Source organism: Furipterus horrens, unplaced genomic scaffold, assembly GCF_987537825.1.
Source record: "Furipterus horrens unplaced genomic scaffold, mFurHor1.1.pri manual_scaffold_3, whole genome shotgun sequence".
In the NCBI taxonomy this organism is placed as follows: Eukaryota; Metazoa; Chordata; class Mammalia; order Chiroptera; family Furipteridae; genus Furipterus; species Furipterus horrens.
In genome coordinates, this window is record NW_028327173.1 from 55308302 (window position 1) to 55333580 (window position 25279).

Here is a 25279-nt window from a genome sequence, read left to right on the forward strand (position 1 = left end):
ATGAAGAGTTACTTGTAGCATTCTTACTCTTCTCGGTGTCAGCTTTTATTAGAGCATTGGGGAGGGGTTGGGGGAAGATCGGCAGACACGGACAGCCTTTGGCCCTCTGGAGCTGGTATGAGATAAGCAGCCCTAGCAGTGCCATGTATTGGAAAAGCGATCAGATGTTTGTGTGTAAACTAGAAGAAAAGGACGTGCCGGAGCTGGCAGTTTCCCCTGAGAAGGTGAGCGAGTCGACGCCTGGCCAGACCCGCTGAAGCGCAGTTTCCTTTAAACGCAAGCTGTTTGGGCTCCTAAACGAGGTTCAGAAATTACCTGTAACAGCCTCATCTTCAGACCTGACTTTTTTTTTTTTTTTTTTTTTTTTTTTGGTTACGTAGTAGCGTTAGTCAGTAATCATTGCCTCCCCTCCCCACAAGCTCACTTAACCTGAGGCATGGATTTGGAGACTGTAATTTGGGAGACGAAGCCTCGAGCCTAAGGCGCTCTCGGGTACATGTGAGTCGTTGTTTTTGTTCTATTTGCCGAGGTGATCGCGGCGGTCGGGGAGAGAGAGTCGGGAGGTCCGGAAGGCTGTCGGGCGGGACCAAACAGAGGCTCAGCTCCTTTCGCCCCGCGGGCGGCGGACGCTAGCGGGCCCTCGGGCGCGCCTCCGGCTGCAGGGAGAACGCGCTGGCCGGCCTACAGCGAAAACAGAAAGATGCGTGGCTTTCGGAAGGCCTCGGGGCATTCCCTGGCGGCCAAGAGCGCTATTTTACTTAAAATTCCCAAAGGAGCAAACCCCAGGGTACGCGAGTCGAGGAAATGGGGGAAACTGACCAGCGCTCATCTCACTCTGGAGGCAGGACCCATGAGTGTCTCGCATAATAAGTCTGAAAATTCACGGGAGCCTGTCCGAGCACCTCCGCGGGACCCGCCCCCGGCATCGCTGGCTGTCTTTGCCCCGCGGTTGGCAGGGAATACCCGGCGAACGCAGGGCTTTTCTGCCTCAACTCTGCCTGCGAGGACGCGGCCTCTGCGCGGCTGCGCCGGGTCCCGCGTAGGGAGCGCTCCCGAGAGTCGGCTAAGGGCCCGGGGCACCCCGCCTTTAGAGCGTTATCTGTAGCCTCGTGCTGCCAGGGGGAGGGAAGGTGGGAGGCGAAGAGTCAGTGGTGCAGAGGTGTGGGTCGCTGGAGCTCCTACTCCACCACCCCGCCCGGCACCACAGCTAGAGTTTTCGTAGAAGACAGAAACTCCCAGAGAGGATGCGTTTTCGTTTAAGAACAAAACTTCAGCAAAGGCTTGCACACACTTGAGTAATGCGCGTTGTTGCTTTAAAACGTTTTCACCGAGGTTGGGTGAGGTGGTTTTTTTTTTTTTTTTTTTTTTTTTTTTTTAATGGCATAAATTAAATTCAGCTGGATATTTTCCATTATTCGATACGCTTTTTGCGCTGGTTAAAAATAATCCTTTAGTAGCTCAAATGTTGACTTACTGAGCAATAAGTGGCAATTTACACCTTAAAGAAACGAGTGTAAATCACGCGCAGCTCTAATTGCTGCAAGTTTACGAAAGAGCTGCTGGCTCGGTTTAATCTGAAGCATTTTCATTCAAATTGTCATCGGAACAAGCACCAGGCTTCTTAAATCCCGCTGTAATTAGCTTTCAAGTATCCTATTAAAGCTCTTCACCTTTCGGGCTATCCAATTCAAAAAGCCCCTTTAAAAAAAATATGTCTTGCTCTTTTAATTGAGGTTATTAAAGAAATCAAGTTTCTCCCCCCATCCCCTCCTCAATCCTCTTTTCTTCTCTCCCACCCTGCCTCGTCCCCCTCATGCACCCCCTTCAGTTCCGAGATCCGCACCGCCGTGATTGACGTCTAGAAAGAAAATGCTTTGTGTCGGGGATGATTGTTATTAACTTGTTATCCCCGGTAGGGGGGCAGGGAACCGATGTCCTCCGGTGAGAGCTGGGGAGCCGGAGCCCCGAGAGCTCCGCAGCGCGCCGGGTGAGCCCTCGGCTCTCGGGTGGCCGCCTCGGTTCGCGACGCCAGGGCCCGGGGGCTCGGACGGCTGCACGCGCGGCGCGCGCGCCGGGGCCTTCATTAGCCCGCCCCGCGTGCGGAGAATCGGAGGCTTTGGGCCGCGTGTGCAGGCTCTGAACTTCTCGTCTGTTTCTCCCCACTCCACCCCTCAGTGCCTGGGGCTCATGTCGGAAGAGTGCGGGCGGACTGCAGCCCTGGCGGCCGGGAGGACTCGGAAAGGCGCCGGGGAAGAGGGACTGGTGAGTGGGGAGGGACACGGGAGCTGACGAGACTGGCCGTGGAGGGGAGGCGGCCCAGGCAGAGGGGCCGCTGTCCCGCGCTCCCTCCCGGGCCTATCTGGCTCTCAGGGAGCGGGTGGAGAGAGGGGCTGGGGCGGGGCAAGGTGGGAAGCTTAGCCGGCTTGGCAGGGTGGGCAGGACCTAAGGCGCCCCGGCCCTTGAGGTCAGAGGTCGCAGCCCCAGTGGGTGGTGGGTGAAGCTTGAACTCGGGAGTCGAGGTGACGGCGGGAAGTGAGCCCTCACAAACTGGGCGGGAAGTGGGAGCTAGAGAAAGGGAGCGGAGACCGTAGGGGATCCCCCGGAGACCCGTGGGATGAGGAGGGCAGCAGGGATCTCGAACCGCCTGCGACCTCGCCTTTCGGCTTCCTGCAGGTGAGCCCCGAGGGAGCGGGGGACGAGGACTCGTGCTCCTCCTCGGCCCCGCTGTCCCCGTCGTCCTCGCCCCGGTCCATGGCCTCGGGCTCCGTCTGTCCCTCTGGCAAGTGTGTGTGCAACAGCTGCGGCCTGGAGATAGTGGACAAGTACCTTCTCAAGGTAGGGAGGAGCCAAGAGGCCCAAGGGGAGCGGGGTACCCTAGGAGCGCTGGGACAAGAGGAAGGTTTATTTTTCCCCCCTCTTTTCCACTCAAGTTCTCGCCTGAGGTCGTAGGCTTTCAAAGCAGAACAGACCAATCAAGGGCAACGCTTGCGGTGGGAAAGAGTAGGGGAAGAAATCTTAGACTCCCCCGAGTTGTTGCAAAACAGCTTGCGTGTGACTTGCCGTGGTCTAGAAGTGCCGATACCCCGGGTGGATGTACTGAGTCAGCCATAAATCTGTAGAGGAACGGAAATGGAGAAACCCTTTTACTTATTCTGAAACTCAGTCCTGCCTGATTATTTTTACTGAGCCCCGGGTTATGTAGGGGTCTCTCCACCCCCAGTAGCACCCATATGCCGGCCTGCTGCTGAGAATTTCAGGTGGGTATATGTTGACTGACTCCCCTTTGCAGCGTCTCTTCTGGCAAGAACCACTGTAAAGTGCTGTAAAGGCTCTTTTCTGGACTGCTTTTTAACATAGTCTTGTGCTTGTTTACAATTATCTAAGGCTTTCCCAAAGTAAAAGTTCCTAGGAGTATTTAAGTAGAAATAATTTCAGTACCTTGCTCCTCTCATTAAGGTTTAACACTTACAGGTCACCCAATGCTTTTTTTTTTTTTTAACGTTATCCCCGATGCTTGGGGGGAAAATGGAAACTGATGTAAATTTAGGAAGAAAAGAAAGAAACCTGGGATGAAGTGCTTTAAGTGGTGGTTTGAGAGTAGACTGTCTGTCTTAATTTGTTTTACTTCTCTTAAAATATTGTAGGGGAGTTTTGGGGTTTAAGTTCTGGCAGGCCACAGTTATTGATGTCATTGCTTGCAGGATCATAGTCCCATGTGTCTTACTCCTAATGTTATGGGTTTTCAACTTCAATACCTCTTTAAAACCACTCTTTAAATTAATGAGCTCTCCTACACTAAATTAGTAGCAATCCAGTTCACTTTCCATTCTTTCTCCACCAACAGCCCCCCCGCATTCCAGTTTTTCAAAAGAATTAATTATGGAGTGTTTGAGTTCAAAAAGCAAGTTAGTGGGGTTCTTTAAATTTCTACCTCAATGTACAAAGCCGCTTCATCTGTAAAGTGGAAATGACACCCTATAGATACAACCCAGATAAAGCACCGAAAGACATTTTGGTAAAAACATTAAAAAGTGACTGAGTTAATTTTTATTGGTGATTAATTCTTAAAGTTGACAAATTAACATGGCTTTCTCTTCAAATCTGCATTCTAAGATTCTCCTTTCAATCCTTCTAGAGCTGGGCTTTTTTGAATATTTCAAAATCACCTTTTGGATCAACACTAGTTTATTTTCAACAAAGCCTTCTCAATAATTAGCATAATGTTTAAGAATGTTTCTGAAGGGATCTATAAAGGCTTTAATACTTCATAGCAGAGACGATATAGAAAAACTTTTATTATAAAATGCCTCTTAACACATCTTCTGAAATAGTTTCTAGTCTTCATCTTTTATATGTTAAAATTGTTTATATAGTGTTATCTATTTGTATGACATGGAATATCTAAGTTATCTAAGCTTTCCTTAGTCATAGGACTGGAGTCCTCCCAGTAACATCTCCTACATTAGTCTTATTCTACCTTCTTGTACATATTAGTACATTCTCTCTAATGAAAGTTTAATACTATATGATTATATAAAAACTCTGAATTCTTAATGTTTTTTTTTTCCATTTTGAGTCCTTATTCACTAGTTTAAAAAAATTGTTATACCTAGTAGAGTATTTGAGGGTATAATTTATTTAATATAGAAAAACACCATATAGTGAGGCAAGTAAATGGAGTTAGAACAAAAATGCACAAGAGGAGGTAAATGTATCTATTGCTCCACCTAATACTTCAGTGGTTTTCTGGCTTGGTCTTACATACATATACATACGCAGATTGGATCAATACCAGCCATCAGGGAAGGTTTAAATTCTCCAGGATTCTCTCTCTTCACCTTACTTTCCTCCCTGGAAAAGAAATGAAAGATGAAAGAGGGGTGTTTTATTCTATTTTGTTTTGTTTTATTTTGTTTTTAGTAAACCTTGAGGAAAGGTGAAAATATTAGACATTAGATCTGGCTTTCAATAGTTAGAGGGTGGTCATATAACTCTGCCCTGAGCCTGAATCTACCTTTGCTTCCAAAAAAATAAATAAAATAAAAAAAGCTTAGATAAGATGGAAATGCAGAAGAAGGCCCTTAACAGTGGAATATGAAAGGAAGCCCATACTTCTAACCTTTAATTTAATTGGGCTCATTCTAGGAAAGTATAGAAGGAAAGTATGTCTTTCCAGGACAGTACCCACCATTGTTAATGTTTTTATTACTTCTTTGCTATTTTACATGCTTTCTTGTATAGTAAACATGCATGTCTTTTGTAACAAAAGCAAAACTTATAAAATTTTACCAAAAGAGTACATAACCGTAACTGGAAGCCAGTGAAACTTTTTTTTCCCAGCTTCGAAGTACCTTTTATAGTTCATGAACAGTAGTGCTAATCTAATAAAATCTCTGGACAGATAGTCTTTGTTATGAAATAGTGTAGCAAAGGGTGTATTTCACAATTTCTCATTTTTCCAAATCACCTAATTCTTATTTTAAGCATTTAGATCCATTTGTAATGTGTAACTTTTGTTTTTGCATCACTGCTGTTCTTTTACGTGAAATTCAACTGAGCATAAACCTAGTTCTTGTCAGTTTAACAAGAGCAAACTTTAAGAGTCTATGTTACAGACAAGTTCAATCCAATACATGTTTATTTTTTATTTTTGAGGGCTGAGGCTGTGGTGCTTATAGCATTAGTGGTGACCATTTAAGTTGGGGGTAATTATGATTTGTTCCTTGAACTGATAATATTTCATATTCCTACTTAGAAAATATAAAGTGCTGTGATTTATTAAATCACTATTTTATGCCTTACTTCTTGAAGTATAAATGGCAAACAGTGCTTGGGTACCTTTTTAGAACCACTTACAATTAGATTTAATTTTTTCTCTAGTAGCCAAATCATTAAGTAGGGTTAGCAGTACTTTGCCCCTTGAGTCTATTATTTAATGTTAAAAGGGAGCTGTGGCTTCTGCCATATCAACATTTAAATCTACCTTAGCATTTCTATTTTGTAAGCAAAATGGATGCCTGACTTCTTTACAAAGGCAAGTATCTTTAACAACTTCATTTTCACTGACTTTCTCTCTCATTTTAACTGGTGCACAATTTATAATAATTTGGCCAAAAATTAGATTAAGAAAATATGTGGTTTCACTTCTTCAGCTAACATGTTTCAGGGTGGGAAAAACTTGGTAAAAAAATAAAATAAACCAGTATATTGGACTTCAAAGTGTGCAAGAATTTTCCCTGTGTTCACAGAAGTTGCATTAAAAAAAAAAAAAAAAAAAGTCTTCACAGGAGTAACATTTGTTAACACAGAATGTAGAATATATTATTGTGGTTTTTCTGGTTGGGTCTGAGATAATATATCTATACACATATTTGTGTAAACGACATCTTTTAGATGGAAACATTCATAGTGTGTATGAAAATATTAAGGGGCCAGCTTTTTACATTGCCTAATATACAAAACCAATGGATATCCTCATAAGTCGTAGAATAATTTCTCATCCTGCCCCTTTTTCCTTCATAGGTGAATGACCTGTGCTGGCATGTCCGGTGTCTCTCCTGCAGTGTCTGCAGAACCTCCTTAGGAAGGCATACCAGCTGTTATATTAAAGACAAAGACATTTTCTGCAAACTTGATTATTTCAGGTAAACTGACTTTTTTTTTAGTAAGTAAATATTTCAGGAAATTATTACGCAAAGAGAATTTTGTAACTAGGCTTTCTTCCAGTTTTATTCTTATTGAAGCCAAGTTTCTCTTTTATAATAGAATTCAAAATGAGAATGCTTTATATTTTTGAAGTATAATATGTATTAAACCAAATATAATAAGCATATTTATATGTTTTAGGAATTCAGGGTACAAAAGCTAATTATAAATAACTATTCCCACTTTGGAAAATGAAAGTTTTAGGTATTAAAAATGGGGAAACCTTTTCGCTGTGCATAGGTATAAAGTATGAAGTATAAGATGACTTATTGTAACAAAGCCCCTCGTTTGGGGGAAGGGTAAAATGAAATAACTGTGGGGGGAAATCCAGGCTCTGCTTAAGCTTTTACCTGTTTACTGTAGAGTGATCCCTAGTTATACACCTATAAAATGCCTGCAATTTGGAAACTGTGATAAACCAAATTAATCAGAATTGACTATGCCAGTATAAGAAATATACCAAATCTAATTATTCTGCCTAAAAATCCTTTCTTTTCTCTGTTCTTTGATCTTTATTTTGTGAAATTATTTTTGCCTAAGATATTATATGTAACATCTTCTGTGTGCTCTCTTTGTAATTATTTAAATGTGCAGTTTTTTTCTAGTATATAATTCAATTCTTAATGGAGAGCTATCTAGAAATTGAAATTATCCTTAAGCATAACTTAAAAAAATTATCATGCTTTATTTGCATTTCCAAATGAAGAAGAATGTTCATTGTGAAATTGAGAAGTTAATACATATAATGAAATTTGTAATACTAATTATGTTGTTTATACTCAATTTCAAAAACTAATTTCAGAGAGTTTAGTGATTGATTTGAATAAATTGCTAGGTAATTTAAAGCACTTCATGAAATCCAGAGTCCTTGGTTTTATAAAGTCACAGAATTTTATAATTACCAAAAATTTATATTTCTCATCAAGTATACTCTCCATTTTCTCAAAAATAGTAGCAATTTGCCTTGTCTTTCACTTAGGATCTGCTAATCTTAATTTTTTATGGTAATCTAAAGACTTGAGAGATTTTGTTTTAGAGGCTTTTTGAAAGTCTAGTTCTTCAGGACATGTTTATACTTTGTATTTTATTATGTTCTGAAATATATTTTTAGGATTGAGTTTTTCAGATTAATTTTTAAATGGTAATACCATTAAAGAAATATTAACAAATAGATACAGACATATATACTTATCTAGTTTGATGTGGGTATGCCAAGCCATGACTAGATTGTGAAAGGAGACATGACAATGAGTGTCCAGTCACTTGGAAAAGAAATATTTATATCTGGCAATTTTTAAAGATCTGCATTTAATGTTCAGATGTGTCTCTGAAGTTTTAGGTAATATTTCCCCTCTTCTGTGGTTAGCAATGCAATAGTTTATTCACCAAAGGAAATATTTGAGTTTTTCTTGCTTTCATTCTTCCTAGTGTGAACAAGTTCTGTTTTTCTCATTCTCTGATAATATCAATTTCAAATGTTTAAATATTTTAACTTAAAAAAGAAAGATATTTAAAGCATTTTCTAATCATCTCAAGTTGGTTTTAAGAAGGCATGCCATCTTCAGTGGCATGCTTTTGCACTTTCAGGTTTCAATCGGGAGTGTGTGTGTGTGTGTGTTTGTATTGTATCTTTTGTCTCAAGTAATTTGAAATGCACTGATATTGTTACAAGAGAGATATTGAAACATTTTACTTATTTTAAAAGGAAAGAATCCAATATTTCTTTAAAGCAACAATGAGAAGCTTTTGTTTTATAAGTGGGTGTGAATTTTGGCTGTATCTTATCTTGATTATTTACCATACTGACTTTTAGAAAAATAATTGATTCCTGTTTTATTTTCAAAATAGTTAAATACTCAGCTTAATCCAATGAATGGTATAATACATTAGTTTAATCTCAAACTGATGAATATCTCACCAAGCATTCCATTCTTTATCACAACCCTTCTATTTATGCAGAAGGTATGGAACTCGCTGCTCTCGTTGTGGGAGGCACATCCATTCTACTGACTGGGTCCGCAGGGCCAAGGGCAATGTCTATCACTTGGCATGCTTTGCCTGCTTTTCTTGCAAAAGGCAACTTTCCACGGGAGAGGAGTTTGCTTTGGTGGAAGAGAAAGTTCTGTGCAGAGTACATTATGACTGCATGCTGGATAATTTAAAAAGAGAAGTGGAAAATGGTAAATATATACTTAAAATACTTGTAAGTCTTCTGGAACATTGAATACAGGAATAAAAACAATATTTCCTTCAGGTCATTTTAATGCATTATTTTGTGCAGTGTAATTGTGGTAAAGCTCATTAAGCACTTTACTGTTAGTGATGGTGTCCATCTGTTTATCTTCAGGGAAGGCCCTGCTGTGTATATTAGCATTGTGCCATATTTCTTAGTCAACAGTTTTGAGTTTAGGATTCTGGTTTTGCTTTTTCATAAATAGTTGTTTTCCTGTCTTTGCTTTCCTAAGGATGAGCTTTAGATGTATACTTAAAGCTTTTTACACTTGTGACTAAGTATTCAAACCAACAAAGGAAATATTGTTTCTACAGTATTTTCTAGCGTGTTTTAAAACTTAACTCAAGGGATTTGGCAACCTAGAGAATGTATACAATTTCACTCCAAGCCAAGAGATGCAAGAAACCTATTATTGCATGACTAGATGACCCTTCTGAGTTACCAACATGTATGATGTGTTTTTTAAATGTAGGTAATGGGATTAGTGTTGAAGGCGCCCTCCTCACAGAGCAAGATGTTAATCATCCAAAACCAGCAAAAAGGGCTCGGACCAGCTTTACAGCAGATCAGCTCCAGGTAGACGTGACAGTGAATTTATGATTTTTGAAGCCCCTCCCTACCAAAAGCAAGCAAGCAAACAAACCAATCTCTATGCTGTCTAAAATCATTTTTAAGTTTTCAAAAAGGTTAGCCTGTGCTTTTTCTGAAAAGTAACTTGGTGAATGTATGAAATAATATTTTTTTGCCCTAAAATATTGATCAGTACTCCTGGAGTTATGATATATATGAACCAGTCATTCAAGCTTTGTTTTTCTGGGTCCTGTGGGCATTGACATTAAAGTGGAAACAAAGTATTGGTCTGTCCTGAATTCCTGATAAAAATCACATTAATCCAGGCATTGACATTACTGCATATAATTACGATAGAAGACAAAATATTTTGGGACTCAACTGAAAGAGCCATACAATATGTGTGTGGGTCTGTGGGACACTAATGTGTTAATCATTTTAAAAACTGCAGTGAGTCTTTTAAAGGACAAGATTATACATTTTCTGAGATTGATTATGTCCCCTGAAAAGGGAGGGATTATTTTCAGCTTATTTGTCCTAAATATAATTGTCATAGGTTTAACTTATGTAAATGGTCAAGGAAATTATTAAATAATTACTCCTTGCTTTATATTTAAGTATATACATATAATGGTCCTTTCCGGCATTTTTAAAAAAATAATTTATTTGTTTATTTATTTATTTTTAGAGAGAGGGGAAAGGAGAAAGAGAGGGAGAGAAACATCACTGTGTGGTTGCCTCTCACTCGCACCCCCAACTGGGGACCTGACGTGCAACCTAGTCATGTGCCCTGACTGGGAATCGAACCAGCGACACTTGGCTCACAGGCTGACGCTCAATCCACTGAGCTACAGCAGCCAGGGCTCTTTATGGCATTTTTTCAGATTAGAAAAATCATGTTTTCTAAAAGAGTAATGTGGCTGAGGTATTTTATGTTAAGGTAAAATAACATTTATTGAGCACCTACCGTGTACTGCTGGGTACTTTACACATTGTATCCATCTTAGCTCAGACTTTAACAGACATATCTACATTATCAAATGAGTGAAAATAATTTTTGAAAAATCAAATTAATATTCTAAGACCTGAAAATATTTAAGATGAATACAAGTGTTTCAAGAGGAGAATTTTTATTTTGAGAATGATCAAGAAAGAAATCTTGATGTGATACAAATATTCCAAGGCAGCTTAGTGGTATTAGAAGGCAATCTAGAATTAAAATCTAAAGCCATTCTGAAACATTTTCAAGTGATTATTTTAAATTTCTTAACTTTGGCATAGAATAAATGGTCAATAAGCAATAAATGAAAGATAAGGCAATGGAAAGAAATATCTCTGTTTGAGCCTTGCTTTATGTGAAATATAAGATGTGAGTACCTGTGGGAGACCTGGCAGCAAAATGTCCAGTAACTAAAGGATGTGTGAGAATAAATAAAAGTGTGTGTAGAAATAGACTCTTTTAACAAAAAATATATTGACTTTAAAAAATTTTTTAATGATTGCTTTTTAGAGAGAGGTTGTTCCACTTATTGATGCAGTTATTTATTGTTTCTTGGTTGATTCTTGTATGTCCCCTGACTGGAGAGCAAACCCCCAAACTTGGCGTATCGTGATGATGTTCTAATCAACTGAGCTACCCAGTCAGGGTCATTTATTTTTAAAATTGGCCATTCCCATAAGGGCTAGCTATAGTTTTAATTATAAAACTGTTCTGATATAAAAATTTATTATTAAAATTATAATTATGAAAACTTGAAACCACTTTAGGTATAAAGACAATCTCTCATAGGAAAATGAATACTAATTAAATAAAAAGGGAATAATATTTGTGGAGGACTTTGTGTGCCAAGTCCTATGACAGACATCTTCTCTACATGATCTCTTTTAACTCTTACAAAAATTCCTTGATGTAGGTAGCCCCATCCTAGAGGTGCAGGAACAATCCTCAGAGTAGATTGCCAAGGAATGGGAGAAAAAAGATTTGGACCTTCTCCCCAAAACTCTTGCCTTTTCATTTTACTTGGCCTCCAAAGAGACCACGAGACTGTGCCTAACAAAACTCCACTTAATGGTAGCAACAGCTAGAACAAAAGAGTAAGATTCTGAATCTTGTAGGTAGCCTTATAGTTTTAATTGCAAATGCACACAAACTATTTAATCATGCATAATTAAATGAAAATGTGCTGTGAATCATGTTTTTAAAAAAGCTTGGAATCATAAGTTTTGAAAAATGAAAGCAGAAATGTGTTTTCAAAGCATGTTATCACTTATTCAATATTTATTAGTATGAAATAGCTGAACAAATGAGATACAATCCTTGTCCTCAAGTGGTTCTTTATAATTTTGGAATCTGGGATAGCTATAGGTTTTTCAAAAACTTGAATTATTATATTTTGCCAGAACCTCTAATAAATCAGGTGATGTACCTTCATTGTCAAATTGTCCTACCTTCAGTAAAATAATGAAATATGATAGGTGATCAGTAAGTCAAGACTATTCATGAAGTACCTACTTTAAACAGAGTTAAAATGGGAGGAATAAACAAGGTAATTTAAAAAAATTCTTCTTTAGAAAACTATGGAAGAAAAAGTATTTCACACTTACAAAATAAAATACTCTTTGTGTTGGCATAAATATTCAAATATTGTCTCATTTGTAGAAATGATATTTAAGAAGTCTCAGCCAATATTAATGGTTTGCTTATTATAGTTTGATGCATTTCCTCAATGATTATTATGTGCTAAGGTTAGCACCTACTTGAATCTGCTATCAGGTCGAGTTGATCAGGTGCTGCTATGCAGAATCATGATGTTTCTGGCAGAATTTCTGACCTTAAAATGATGAGTGTCCCTAGAGGCTTACCTCTCGACCATTTTAAAACAGCCCAGAGGAGTAGGTTAGGTTTTGACACCATTAGTGACTGAAGAATAATAAAACTGAGTTAAAATTAAAAGGGTTTTTATTGTGTGTGAAACTAAACACTGTTAATTACATCTTACTTTTTTTTCCTTTACATAATCCAATCCTAAACCATCCGTGTTGATTCAAGTTTTGCTTTATTTTTTATAAGAAAATGCTTTATCAAATGTAATTTGGTTTCATTATTGAACTTGTATATTTGAAAGACATTTGTGAAAAGCATGCTGTTTTTGTTCTATAAATTATCAATAGCGACTCTGAAAGCAAATGCCTTTCTTTTTCAAAACTAAAAAACAAGACAATCTGCTCATTTTTTTTCTTTTTGAGATTTCCATGCTCAGGCTTCTATAAATACAACATTATTTGCATATGAAATAACACAATTGAAGTAGGAAAGGAATAAAGTGAACTAAGTGATATTATAAACTTTTAGGCTGATACTACCCATTTTTAAAAACAAAAATATATATGCTGTTTACAGTGAGTGTGTGGACAGGGTTGAACAGGAAGCCAGGAAATACCTTATTCTAGAAGAGTCACTAGTCACAGAGAACTTAACTAAAAAAAAATTATATATATATATATATAAAATTTGTAAACCTCATAAGGCTTCCCAGAACAAATTTGGTCTTTTTCACCACTCTATCTCTATCTTCAGGTTTTCCTCACATTGTCAAGTTCATTCTGTCACAAACTCTTCAGCACAAACACTATAGACAAGAAGGGGGATATGAAGAAGACATTCCCTTTGCCCTCAAGAAACTCACTTTCTGCTAAGGAGAGCAAGACTTGCCAATGAATTATTTAGCTATCCTATGAGAAGTGCAGTGGCAGAAGATAGTATTATAGGAGGATCTAGTAGAGAGTGTAATTAATATTGCCTGCTGCAAATGGTGCCCAGACTAGCCAAGCTTAAGGTCTTTAGTTAGGTTGATTACATCAACCTAACTATAGCTGTGGATATGCAAAATCATCTTAAATACCAAACTCCCTCTCTTAATTATTTATAATATGCTCTTTATATTTTATAATACTTCCCTCAGTTGATTGACTTTTAACTAATCAAACACATATATCCCACTTGATGCCCATGGTTAACCTTTTCTGAAAGAACTGAAAAGTCCTTAGCTTGTGCTTTTATTCTGCACTCCCTCCCTCTCTTCACCCTTCTCTTAAGATTGTTGTTGGTAGTTATTGCCATGTCTGTATCCTTCTCCTGGGAAGTTGAAGTCAGGGACCTTTTTTTCATGTATCACTATCTCACAGCACTTAGCACAGTGGTTCTAATCCAAAGGTTACATCAGAATCACCTGGGGACTTTTTCAATATACAGATGTTTAGATTCCAGGAAACTCTTATTCAGTAAGCTGATTGGTGTCTCTTTTTAAGATCCCAGGTATTCCTTTGCAGAGAGCAAGTGCTCAAAACAGTTAATGAAGGAATGGTTACAATTCTGTGGAGTACATTTATTGCACTGTGTGCTATTTGCAGATTAATAAAAATGTAGGGGCCTTAAATCTGTTTAGCTCAGTAGAGATTAGAGATAATTGTCATATGATTTTTGTATTTTAAAAAGTTTTCTAATGCTAGCACTTAACAGAATGGGAAAAACAGTATATAGACAATACTATTTATGCATTTTATTTAAGAGTTGTGAGAATGGAAGGAAAGAAAAGTTGAGAGACATGTTTTTATGTTGCAACTGATGATTTTTTAAAACATCTCAACATAGCAACTTGTGTGTAAATTTACAAAATATGCATTTTGCATTCTTTTCATTTATATATATTTCCCCATACTTGATTATCAAGTAATAAAATACAAGTATCCTGTTCTCTTGCATGTCTTCTCTCCAGTCATCATAATGCAGAAAACATTATTTTTAGCTACTTATTACTTACATTTTTTTAAACAACAGGTTATGCAAGCACAATTTGCTCAGGACAACAACCCAGATGCACAGACCCTCCAGAAACTGGCAGAAAGGACAGGCTTGAGCAGACGTGTGATACAGGTGATTATTTTAAACACTAATCAAGACATACTAAAATTTTTATTCTAGGTCTTTATGAGTGTCCATTGTTTTGTGAAGACTTGTCAAAGCATTAGCTTCTCATTTCAGCTTTCTTCACACTCTAAATCATTTTTTTTTTTTAACCTGATAATTAGTCTGCTTGGGCTGGGCTCTCATTTGTTAAATTACACATCATACAAGTTACTTCATTCAATGCTCATAGCAACTCAAAGAAACTCAGGCTAAAAAAGACAATTGCTGTTCCAAACTAGATCTGGTTCTGAGGTCAGTCATTTTTCTACTTTTCTATGATTGTATATGTCGGTGACTGTGTATGTGTGTAGGTAATGTTGATGGCCTTTGTTAAAGGTCCAGGTAGAGGGAATAATCTGAACAAAGCTAGAGAAGGATGAGTTAGAGCAAATTTATGTTTGCAAATTGTGGGAGAAGAAATGGTTAGAGCTCAGCTTGGAGGCCTATAACGGTAGACTTCTTTCCTGAGCAGGAGAAAGTCATGATATGTAATTTTAGGAAGAGAAGGTTGGTGAGAGTGCATGGGAAGAATCAGTTGGGAAAGGCGAGGTGAAGTTAGGCAGATTAGTTGGGATGTCCAGGAAAATAGTGATTTTTTTTTAAAGAAACTTAACTGGTGTAGTGATCTAGAATTCAAGAAACATTTTATGACTGCACACTAATGACAGGTTCTGGGTGCTAGAGAGACAAGAAAAGGACCAGACACTGTAATGGGGAAGCAGAGAGAAGTCAAAGATGATTCTTAAATTGAAAATCAAAGTATTCATGAAAATGGTGCTATGAACAGGAATGTTAAGGTCAAAAGAAAACTAGCTTGGTAGCTTGGAGGAAGATGAATTTCCTTTTCTCTCTGCTAATTATGCAATGATGGTACCACTAGGCAAGTAAGCAGGTATTTTCAAGGATGAATAGAACTCAAGCAAAAAGATCTAATGCTGTGAAATTGGGTAAGACCCTTTAGAAGAAGATTATAGACAGTAGGATTTTAGGAAGAGAGGAGGGTGACAGGGGCTGTTTGAGTGCGACATAGTAACAGCTGGCATGAATGAACGAGTCTGGAGTAGGAGCACCACGGAGGTTGAAGGAGTCAGGTGGGCTTGGAATGAAGATGGTCTGCTGTGTCAGGTTCTTCTGGAAAGATCAGGGAAATGGAAAATAATTTTAAATAATATTCAAAGTTTAAAAATTAAAGAATTAATGCAAGCAGAATCAGGCCTCTGCAAGGGACTGCAGGAGAAAATAGGTTTCACTTATGACATAGAACTTTCTCAGTAGGAAAGACTACAAAAATGTCATGGCCTATCAGTGCACGTAGTGAATTCCTGTGCCTGGAAGTGAAGCTTTCTTCATTGAGGTCATTCCAGCACAATAGGCTGAGGCTTCCTTCTTCTTCTTCTTCCTCTTCCTCTTCTTCCTCTTTTTCTCCTCCTCCTCCCCTTCCCCTCCCCCTCCCCCTCTTCCCCCTCCTCCCCTTCCTCCTCCTCCCCCTCCTCCTCCTCCCCCTCCTCCCCCTCCTCCTCCCCCTCCTCCTCCTCCCCCTCCTCTCCCTCTTCCTCCTCTTCTTCTTCTTCCCCTTCCCCTTCCTCTTTCTTCTTTCTTCAGTCTTCTTTCTTCTTTCTTCTTCTTCTTCTTTTCTAAAGATTTTATTTATTTTTAGAAACAGGAGGAGGGAGGGAGAAAGAGAAACATTGATGTGTGAGAGATTCATCAATTGGTTACCTCTTGTATGCCCCCAAGCTGAGTACCTGACCCACAACCCAGGCATGTGTCCTGACTGGGGATTGAACCAGTGACCTTTTGTTTCTCAGGCTGGCACTCAACTCACTGAGCCACACTAACCAGGGTTGAGACTCTGCAGCAGCTGTCAGATTCATGTTTTCTGAGACCTTTTCTAATTACTTGAAGAAGTAAGGACCTCAGAGAGACATCTCATGTAGTATATGTATTTCAGTCACCAGTATTATGAGCAACTTAACTTGATTCCACAGACTATAACTTGGAGAATATATTGTAGGATGGTGGCTTTTAATGTGAGGATTGAGGAGGTGGGGAGGATGTGGAGGAGGGTATAGTGGGGATAACTGGTGATGGAAGGAGACTTGTCTTGGGGTGGTGAACAGGCAATACAGTGTACAGATGATGTGTTGTGGAGTTGTGCACCTGAAACCTGTATAGTTTTGTCAACCAATATCGCCTCAGTAAATTCAATAAAAAGGGGAAAAAATGTGAGGATTGAATTTAAATATTTCTGATAAGATAGCAAAAGAAGTGATAAGAGTATGCAAATATACGTATACAGGGTGGGCAAAAATAGGTTACAGTTTTTCATTTGGAAAATAATAATTAATACATAATACAAGAATAAACTATGTTTTGCATACTCACAACTATAAACCCACATTTTCCTCACCCTGTATATTTTGTGTGTGTGTGTATATATATATATATATATATACACACACACACATGTGTGTATATAAGTTAAATATATAGTCCTTCATAGTATTTTTGAAGATGTAATTACTGTGATCTCAAATAGTAATCATGATCTATTTGCCCAGCCTACTTACTAGCATTGGGCATGCTCTAGAAAAGTTAGTTTTGATTACTAGGCCTTGACTCTAATATGCAAACTAAGTTATATGCAAAGATTAAGTAGAAACAATGGCCTGTTACACAGAGACAATCTCATCTTTACTAGCTAAAGTCTACTTAGACATAAGTAACAGAGCAGATTGTCATTGTACTAAAATCACAGAATAAAAATGGATGATTTTACTTTTAACGCTCTTCATCTAGATAAAATCACTATTCACAGACTCTTTCAGATGGGGGGAATTGTAAGTTGTGTACCCTATAGATAAAGAGTAAAACAGTGCTATTTCTTTCAGTCACTGTTCTGGGAATACCCTTTCCTTTTAAGAGCTATATCATTTTTATTGCTGCACATATTGAGCATAGAATAATTTATTTAGTTTATTTCCAGTTTTTTTTTAATCATATAAATGCTTCAATGAACAACATTGTATACATACCTTGCATGCTTGTTGAATAGTTTTGATAGGATAAATTTATAGAAGTGGGATTGTTGAGTCAAAAGATAAAACATTTTAGGGCTTTAATAACTCAAAAATCATTTTTAGAAAATTTATATCAATTTATTCTTCAAGGAGCTATTTATGATAGTTCCTCTTTCCCAACAATGTGCATCCTGAGTACTGTCATTCTTTAACATCCTTTCCAATTTGTTAGAAAATCTCATTGTTTTTATATTTTTTCATTATCAGTGAACTTTAACAAATTTGCTTATTTTGTCATTTTACAAGTTGTTTTTTTAGCTTTTTACTCGTTTTTTTTTTTTGCCTTTCTCACCATCTTTCTTTTCCTGATTTCTATTTACCATATTCAATTTTTATAGTTTACCAATTTTCATTTAATTTTTTTCCATATAGAACTGTTTATATTTTTATGTATTCAGACTTTCAATATGTTTTCTCATAGCTTTGACCTTTTTCTTAAACATTATGTTTTTGGTTATTTACACCTATACTTTATCTGGAATTGACTTCTGGTTATATGTTAAGTAGTGATTTTTCTATTTCTTTCCTCCCAAACGATTACCTAGCTTTCATATATATGTTTTTTATTTTAAAAAATTTATTGATTTTTTTGTTGTTGTTCCACTTGTTTATACATTCATTGGTTGATTCTTGTATGTGTCCTGTCCAGGGATCCAACCCTCAACCTTGATGATCGGGGAAATGCTCTAAACAACTGAGCTACCCAGCCAGGGCTACCCAGCTTTTTAAAATCAGAATTATGCCATGCTTTCCCAATAATATAAAATTCCATATTTTTCATACACTAAATTTTTATATTTGGCTTTCTGGGCTTTCAAAAAGATTCATTTTATGCATTAGTCTTTTCTTTTGCAGAATGTTTACATGGCCTGCTTTAGCTTATGTAGTTTACAATATAGAACTCAAAAAGACTTAACTATATTGCTTAGAAGAAATTTTAACTCTTGTTAGAGGTTTTGAAGCAGAAGGAAGAAATTTTAAGTCACCAAGAAGAGTCAGAGAACTTGTATTTGAATTCTGAAACTAAGTAACCTTCATGTCAAAAGTTATTTTCTGAAGTCTGGTGTCCTTAGCTATATTTTACTGTGCAAATTACATGACACTTTGTGTATACAAACATCTGTCTGCTGATAACTTGTTGATGATCTTCCCAAGGAGCTATTCGAATCAACATTAAGGTAGTGATTCTGCTCTTTATGTCATGCCTTCTTTATATTTACTTCCAAAGTCTGGGATTTTAAGAAACAACTAGTAGATCCCACCCAAAATATAATCTACTGGAGATATAAGATACTTTGAAGGAGCTCTGGGAACCACAGTGTCATATGTATTAGGTTGTATGCAGTCCTCTGGGTGTATGTCTCCTAGATACTGTCCAGGAAAAGGCAAGTGGCAGCAGTTTTTTTTTTTACCAGCTGAAGAATGTATGAGTGTATCTTCTAGGCTGAGTGGGTGACAGCAGTGGCACTCATTGCTAAGGAGCCTGTGGGGAGGCCTGTGACTGGAGACTTTGGGTGTGGGCTCTACATAGGTATGTAAGAGTCCAATGCTCCAGAAGCTGAGGGAGAAGGCTGTGACGTCTCTATGATACGTGCCTAAGTCTCGTTCCTGAAACACTCCTTGGAGCTCAGGGCTGCACACCCCATTACTTTATTCATTTTTAGTTCTTTAGTTTGAAACTATTCAATTTACACTTTGCCACCCCTCTATTTTTGAATCCCAAGGGTAGGGTGTGTCTTAGAAATGAAGCCAACTTTTTCATATAAATATTTTTGCAGCTTCCTTCATTTCCACATTATTTAGACTTGGTTGCCTTTTGGCAGCCCTGGGCAGAGGTACAAGTCCCTGACCTTTCCCTGGCCTTTGCCCGAAACCCCAATTTTCTTATCTTCGTTTCCTTAAAGTCTTTATTCCTCCACTTCTCTTTCTCCTCATGACAGAATTGTTTGGTGTGATGCCATGTAAATGCTACAATATTTTAATAGTGCAACACCCTATAGTTAAGTTTTATCTTATGGCAAGGAGTTCAAACACAGGCAGGTTTACTGCTGGAAGCACTCTGGGCAGTCTATTCTTACTTTTCTGACCTGGATATAAAACTCTGCTTGCCCTGAATTTGCTTCCTTTATTTCTGTGAAAGGGTGGATGAGAAGGTGGTTAGCTCTCCACATTTTGTGAACTGTTTCACCAGTGTTTGTATTTTATTCTATTTAACTAATACTTGTTTTGTTGTTGTTGTTGTTATAAGCCTAAGCTTAACATGCTTCTTAGGGAATAGACTACATAGAATTTGAAGACAGCAGGTTAAAATGTGCCTTGAATAATGGAATAAAAGGGTTTATAGAAAGCTTGAAGTTCTCAGTAGGGATTTTAGTCATTTGAAAAAAAGATTTGAAATAAGTCCAGCAGGTGTCTAAGAATACATTTAGTAGTGTATTTTTTTTTGAAGTTCTGATTAAACGGCTTTTTATGTTTCTCTTTTTGCCCCAAATGCCAGTAGTAAAACCAAGGAAACTTTTTCTGGAATTCTTGAGTCCCCTGCCTCTTTTTTTAATTTTGAAAGATGCTGATTTAGTATAGAATTGGCTTTTAGTAAAGCTTCAAATAGTTATTATTTGAGTGAAGAAACTGACCGTTGGTGTTTGTGCAACATTATTTCTCTTCTGTCTACAAAACGTTTCAAAAACTTATTTAGAGTTAGGGTATACTGTGCTTGTATGGGAGAGTAACTGAGGTTGCATCCCCTTTAAACTGAGTTGCAATGTGCTCAGAAGCTTACGTGTGACATGGCTACATTGCTTTTCTCCTTCAGGTATGGTTTCAGAATTGTAGAGCGCGCCACAAGAAGCACGTCAGTCCTAACCACTCCTCCTCTGCCCCAGTCACTTCCGTCCCGCCCTCCAGGCTGTCTCCGCCCATGTTAGAAGAAATGGCTTATTCTGCCTACGTGCCCCAAGATGGGACGATGTTAACTGCTCTGCATAGTTATATGGATGGTAGGTATCCTAACATTTAACAGCTGTTTCCCAAGCAGTCAATAACTGGCAACTTCTAGTATTAGATTACTGATGAGATTCACATTTTGAAATATTACCTCAGTTGTAGCTGAAAAACATCGTAGGGGGTTTTAGTAGGGAGCAAAACTACCCAAACATTCCTATTTCTGTGACTGTATTTTAAGTGACAAGTTTAACACTCATTTTACAGCTAAAATACAAATATTGATATTGACTCTCAGTGCTTAATTTCTATTTAGGAAAAAATTTTTTGTTTGGTTTTTCACCTGATGAATATTTAAATAATTTATTTTCCTATGGTCAGAGCAAGTATTCACACTCAGATTTTTAGATTGGAGTTTACTTAGTTTTGTTAAAAAAAAAAAAAACACTTTTTTATTGAATTAAAACATACATATAGCAAAGTGCACACATAATAAATACACAACATGATAAAGTAATAACATGAACATATCCATGTAAGTACCACCCAGATGAAGCAGTAGAACATAACTAATACCCCAAAAGCCTCTCTTATGTCCCCTCCCAATCATTATCCTTTTCATCCAAAGTAACATTGCCTTGACTTCTAAAATCTTGTTTTAGTTTTGCCTTTTTGTGAGCTTTATATAAATTGAACCGTACAGAATGTATTCTTGTGTGTCGTACTTCTTTCAACTACATTGTTGATGAGATTCACTTGTATTGTTGCAAGAATCAGTGATTTGTTTGCTTTCATTGTTATATAAAATTCTACTGTAGTAATATACAACAATTTATCCACTCTGTGGTTGATTAACATTTGTGCTATTTCCAATCTGGGCTTTTACGAATATGCTGCTATGGACTTTATTGTAATTGCCTTTCAGTGCACATTATTCACGCTTTTATTTGGTATGTACCTGGGAGTGGAATATAGGGTCATAGACTACACATCTATTTACATTTTAGCTGATTCTGCCAAACAGTTTCCCACAGCGATTGAAGCAGTTTACACTTGGCCCAACAGCATATGAGAGTTCAAGGTTCTCCACATCCAAACACTTGATATGGTCTGATTTCTTAATTTTAGCCAACTTGATGATTGTGTAATGCTATCTCATTATTGTAATTGGCTTTTCTCTTGGTGACTGATGAGACTGAGCATTTTTCATTGTGCATCTTTATATCTTTGTTTGTAAAGAACCTATTTATATCACTTGCCTATTGATCTGTTGGCTTGTCTTTTTTTCTTCTTGATTTGTTTTTGTTCTCACTATATTCTGCATATAAAGGTTTTTTTTTTTTTTTTTTTTTTTTTTTTTTTTTTTTTTTGATGATTATATATGTTGCAAATGCCTCCCCCTGTTCAGTGGCTTGCCTTTTCTACTCTATTAAGGGAATGTTCTGTTGAGCACCAGCTCCTAATCTTAATGTATTTCATTTCATCAGTTTTTTCCTTCATGAGCAATGCTTTTTGGTGACCTGTTTAAGAAATTGTCCTTACTCAAAGATAATGATGATATTCCTGCAATGTTATCTTCTATAAACTTTATTTTATCTTTGGCATTTAGATTTACAGTCCATCTGGGATTGAATTTTGTATGTGGTGTGAAATAGGGAACAAAGCCTATTCTTATATTGATGAAAATACTAATTTCCCAGTTGCTTTGTAGCACCACATTTGATAAAATCAAGTGTCCATATAATGTATGTGTCAGTTTTGTTGGTGTATTTATTTTTATATTAATACCTAATTGTTTTAATTATGTTAGGCCTATAGTTCTTGATATTCAATAATACAAGTCTTCCTATTTCATTGTTATTCAGGTTTGTGTTGCATGCTCTTGACCCTAAATTTTACCATCTTGTCCATTTCTACCCCCCAAAAAGGAAAACAATTGAGATTTTGCTACAGTTGATTGTAGGAAACTATCATCTTGGTAATATTGTCTTTCATATCACAAATTTTATTTAGGTTACCTTCAAATATTCTCTTAGAGTAACCTTGTATATCTTTTGTTAGATCTATTTCATAAGTATTTGTTTTGATGAACTTCTCTATGTGGAAATCTAGGTTGGCAGTTATCTTTTTTTCATCACTTTGAAGATATGATAACATTTTTTCTGGCTTCCATTGTTTCTGTTGTTTAGAATATGGATAGTTAATTAACCTGATACCCTTTATTGGTAAAGTCAGCTGTTGCTCTTATTCTTGCTTCTTTGAAAATAAATGTCTTTTTTTCCTCAGTATTTGTTTGTGTTTCCTTTTCAGTTTTATTATAATATGCTGCACTAGATATGCTTCTTGAATATCTAGCTCAATGTATTTCTGCCCTTATGAAAATATTTCATATTGTCTAGCCTTCTGACCTTCCTTGCTTTCTTTAGTCTAGATTTCTCCTTCTAACCTATCTTCCAGTTCAGCAATTCACTCTCTAATATGATGTAAAACTCATCCATCAAGTTCTTAATTTTAGTTATTGTAACTTCAGTTTTAGAATTTACATTCCATTCTTTTATACTTTCAACTTCTATGCTGAAATAATCTATTTTGTCATTTTGTTCCTTAATAAAATTATTGTTCTATTAATTATAGTTATAATAATGCCCATGTCTTATAACTCCAATATCTAGATTTTTGTGGGTCTGTTTTTGTTTTTCCTCTTTGCTTTCAGTCAAGCCATATTTTCTTATTTGCCTTATTTTTTTATTGCACTGCAGATGTTGGGTATGAAAACTAGAAATAATTTGAGGCTCTGGGTAATAATCTTCCACCAGAGAAGATTTAGTTTTACCTTTGGCAGGGAGTTAAGCTAGGGGAAGATCAGCTTCATCCAATCAAGCATCAGTCTCAGGAGGGGTGGTGTATTTCTGGGTCGCTACACCTTAGATTTAGCCTTTTAAGATCCAAAAAAAAAGGCCTGTGTTATTTTGTTTCTGTTCCTTTTTACTAGGGAATCTCTTCAGTGGTCCCTGATCTTTTTCCACCACCCAGCCAAAGTCTAACTCCTGAAAACTCTGCTATACAACTCAGCCTATCATACATTTATTTTAAAATTGTCACTAACTTGGGGGAAAGTAACCCCATTTTATTTCTCTCCTTTTCTTGGAGTTGACTGCCTTGGTCTCTTTCATATGCCTTTGGACAGATTTTAAAAAATTTTGTCCAGCTTACCTAGTTGCTCTTAGAGGGAGGTTGTGTTGAAGCAACATAGACCTTGCTGAGGGTGGAATTCATTTTAGGTTTGGTTAAATAAAAAATCAGAACCTGTATCATTGTAATCACTCACTTAATGCTAGCATCAAAATTGGGTGTGCTCACATGAATGACTGTTGTGATGCCTGAGTCAAATGTGTTTTGATCTATGTTTGGGAAAGAGGCAGTTAAGCATTCATAAATGAGAATTTGGGAGTTCAGCCTATCTAGAGACACCTCCATATGAAAGCTAGCAACATATCTGCAGACAAAGCTCATGTGTCTTTCTAGAGGCAGGGTAAAGTGCAGTGAATGGGGTATGGATGGAGGGCATTAAAGTGGCAAAAGCTGTGGCACAAAATAAAGACTTAGGGGTGAACCATTCCTAGATTCTCATTTAATAATATACTCATGATGCTGAATAAATGAATTCTTCAGCTGAGGTCAGTGAAATGAGTGTAGCTTGGTTCCCTTGGCTATAATGAGTAGTGAAAGCACATTGCCTTGGATTGTTTTTGTTTGTTTTTAAATCAGTTTTATTCACCCTACAAAACTGATCCACAAATTTCTTTCTATTTTGTAGCTCATTCACCAACAACTCTTGGACTCCAGCCCTTGTTACCCCATTCAATGACACAACTGCCAATAAGTCATACCTAATTTCTTTTTTTCAGGGATAGAAATGATTAAGGATATAAACTTGTCATTTATTATGTATAAAATGCCATTGAAAAGATTAATGTTAATTTTATTTAACACCCAAAGCATTTCCAACATCACTTTGCTACCCAGGTATGTATCTATAGTTGGCCTGCAAGACACTTTTATTGATTTTTCATTTTTTTGTAAAACTTATGTTTACAAGAAGAAAACAAATCAAAACTTTTTTTTGTATTGTCTGAAAATAGTTCAGTCTAGTGTGTATCTGTTAATTTATTTGTCATCAAAAGAGCACTTTGCCTAAAAGAAAGGACTGACAATTGTGCAAAATGTTTACAATCCTTTGTGAAATCGTAGTTTTTCATTAGTTTGTATCTGTAAGTTATTGTTATAAATATTATCTGTATTTTTTTGTTACATACAACTATACTTTGAGGCTCGTATCTGTGAATTTGCAACTGAAATTTATTTTGCCAGTGTTTTCTGAATGAACTGAATAAAGCTTCTGTTGTAGCATGCCATGCAAACACATTATTGTGTTTGTGGTTGATGAATTATGGCTGTAAATAACACTATAGTTTAAAAGCCCACCATTCTAAGTTTATTAAACATTTTCCATTATTGTGAAAGTTTCAATCAATTTGTCCTTTTGTGTGTGCTTTCTGCAGTAAGTTGACTTTAATGTCTTTCAAATAGAACAACTCCTAATTTAAAAAATTTCATTTTGTTTCGAGCTGTGTTGGGCGTACATTTTAATAGGAAAGTTATTTGTTGATTATTGCACTGAACAGAAGAACACATGAAAACATCTAATTTGGCAGATTATGTCTTTTGGACTCACTAATTAATGTGAAAGAAAAGGCAGAGCACTTTTGAAGATGATCTTTCGGG

General features: G+C 37.0%; 1 protein-coding gene across 2 annotated transcripts; it reads left to right on the plus strand.

Moving 5' to 3' along the window:
* Positions 1-24973, plus strand: LHX8 (LIM homeobox 8). Of its 2 annotated transcripts, none has more exons than XM_090271683.1 (9): positions 1-224; positions 2176-2262; positions 2674-2835; positions 6523-6644; positions 8665-8885; positions 9411-9514; positions 14346-14441; positions 20367-20550; positions 24312-24973. In XM_090271683.1, exons 1-9 carry the CDS (start codon positions 144-146, stop codon positions 24386-24388), a joined length of 1134 nt encoding a protein of 377 aa, XP_090127809.1. In that variant the 5' UTR covers positions 1-143; the 3' UTR covers positions 24389-24973. The 2 variants fall into 2 exon arrangements, with proteins under 2 accessions (XP_090127809.1, XP_090127808.1); XM_090271682.1 differs by lacking the exon at positions 1-224 and adding an exon at positions 452-498.
* Positions 24974-25279: the final 306 nt, after the last annotated feature.

What these genes read in the sequence shown, in the direction of transcription:
- LHX8 (XM_090271683.1), top strand. Translation starts at nt 144, where the DNA reads ATGTATTGGAAAAGCGATCAGATGTTTGTGTGTAAACTAGAAGAAAAG. An exon ending in TGGACAAGTACCTTCTCAAG is followed by an intron (nt 2,836 to 6,522) that starts GTAGGGAGGAGC and finishes TTTCCTTCATAG; the next exon opens with GTGAATGACCTGTGCTGGCA. An exon ending in TGCAAACTTGATTATTTCAG is followed by an intron (nt 6,645 to 8,664) that starts GTAAACTGACTT and finishes CTATTTATGCAG; the next exon opens with AAGGTATGGAACTCGCTGCT.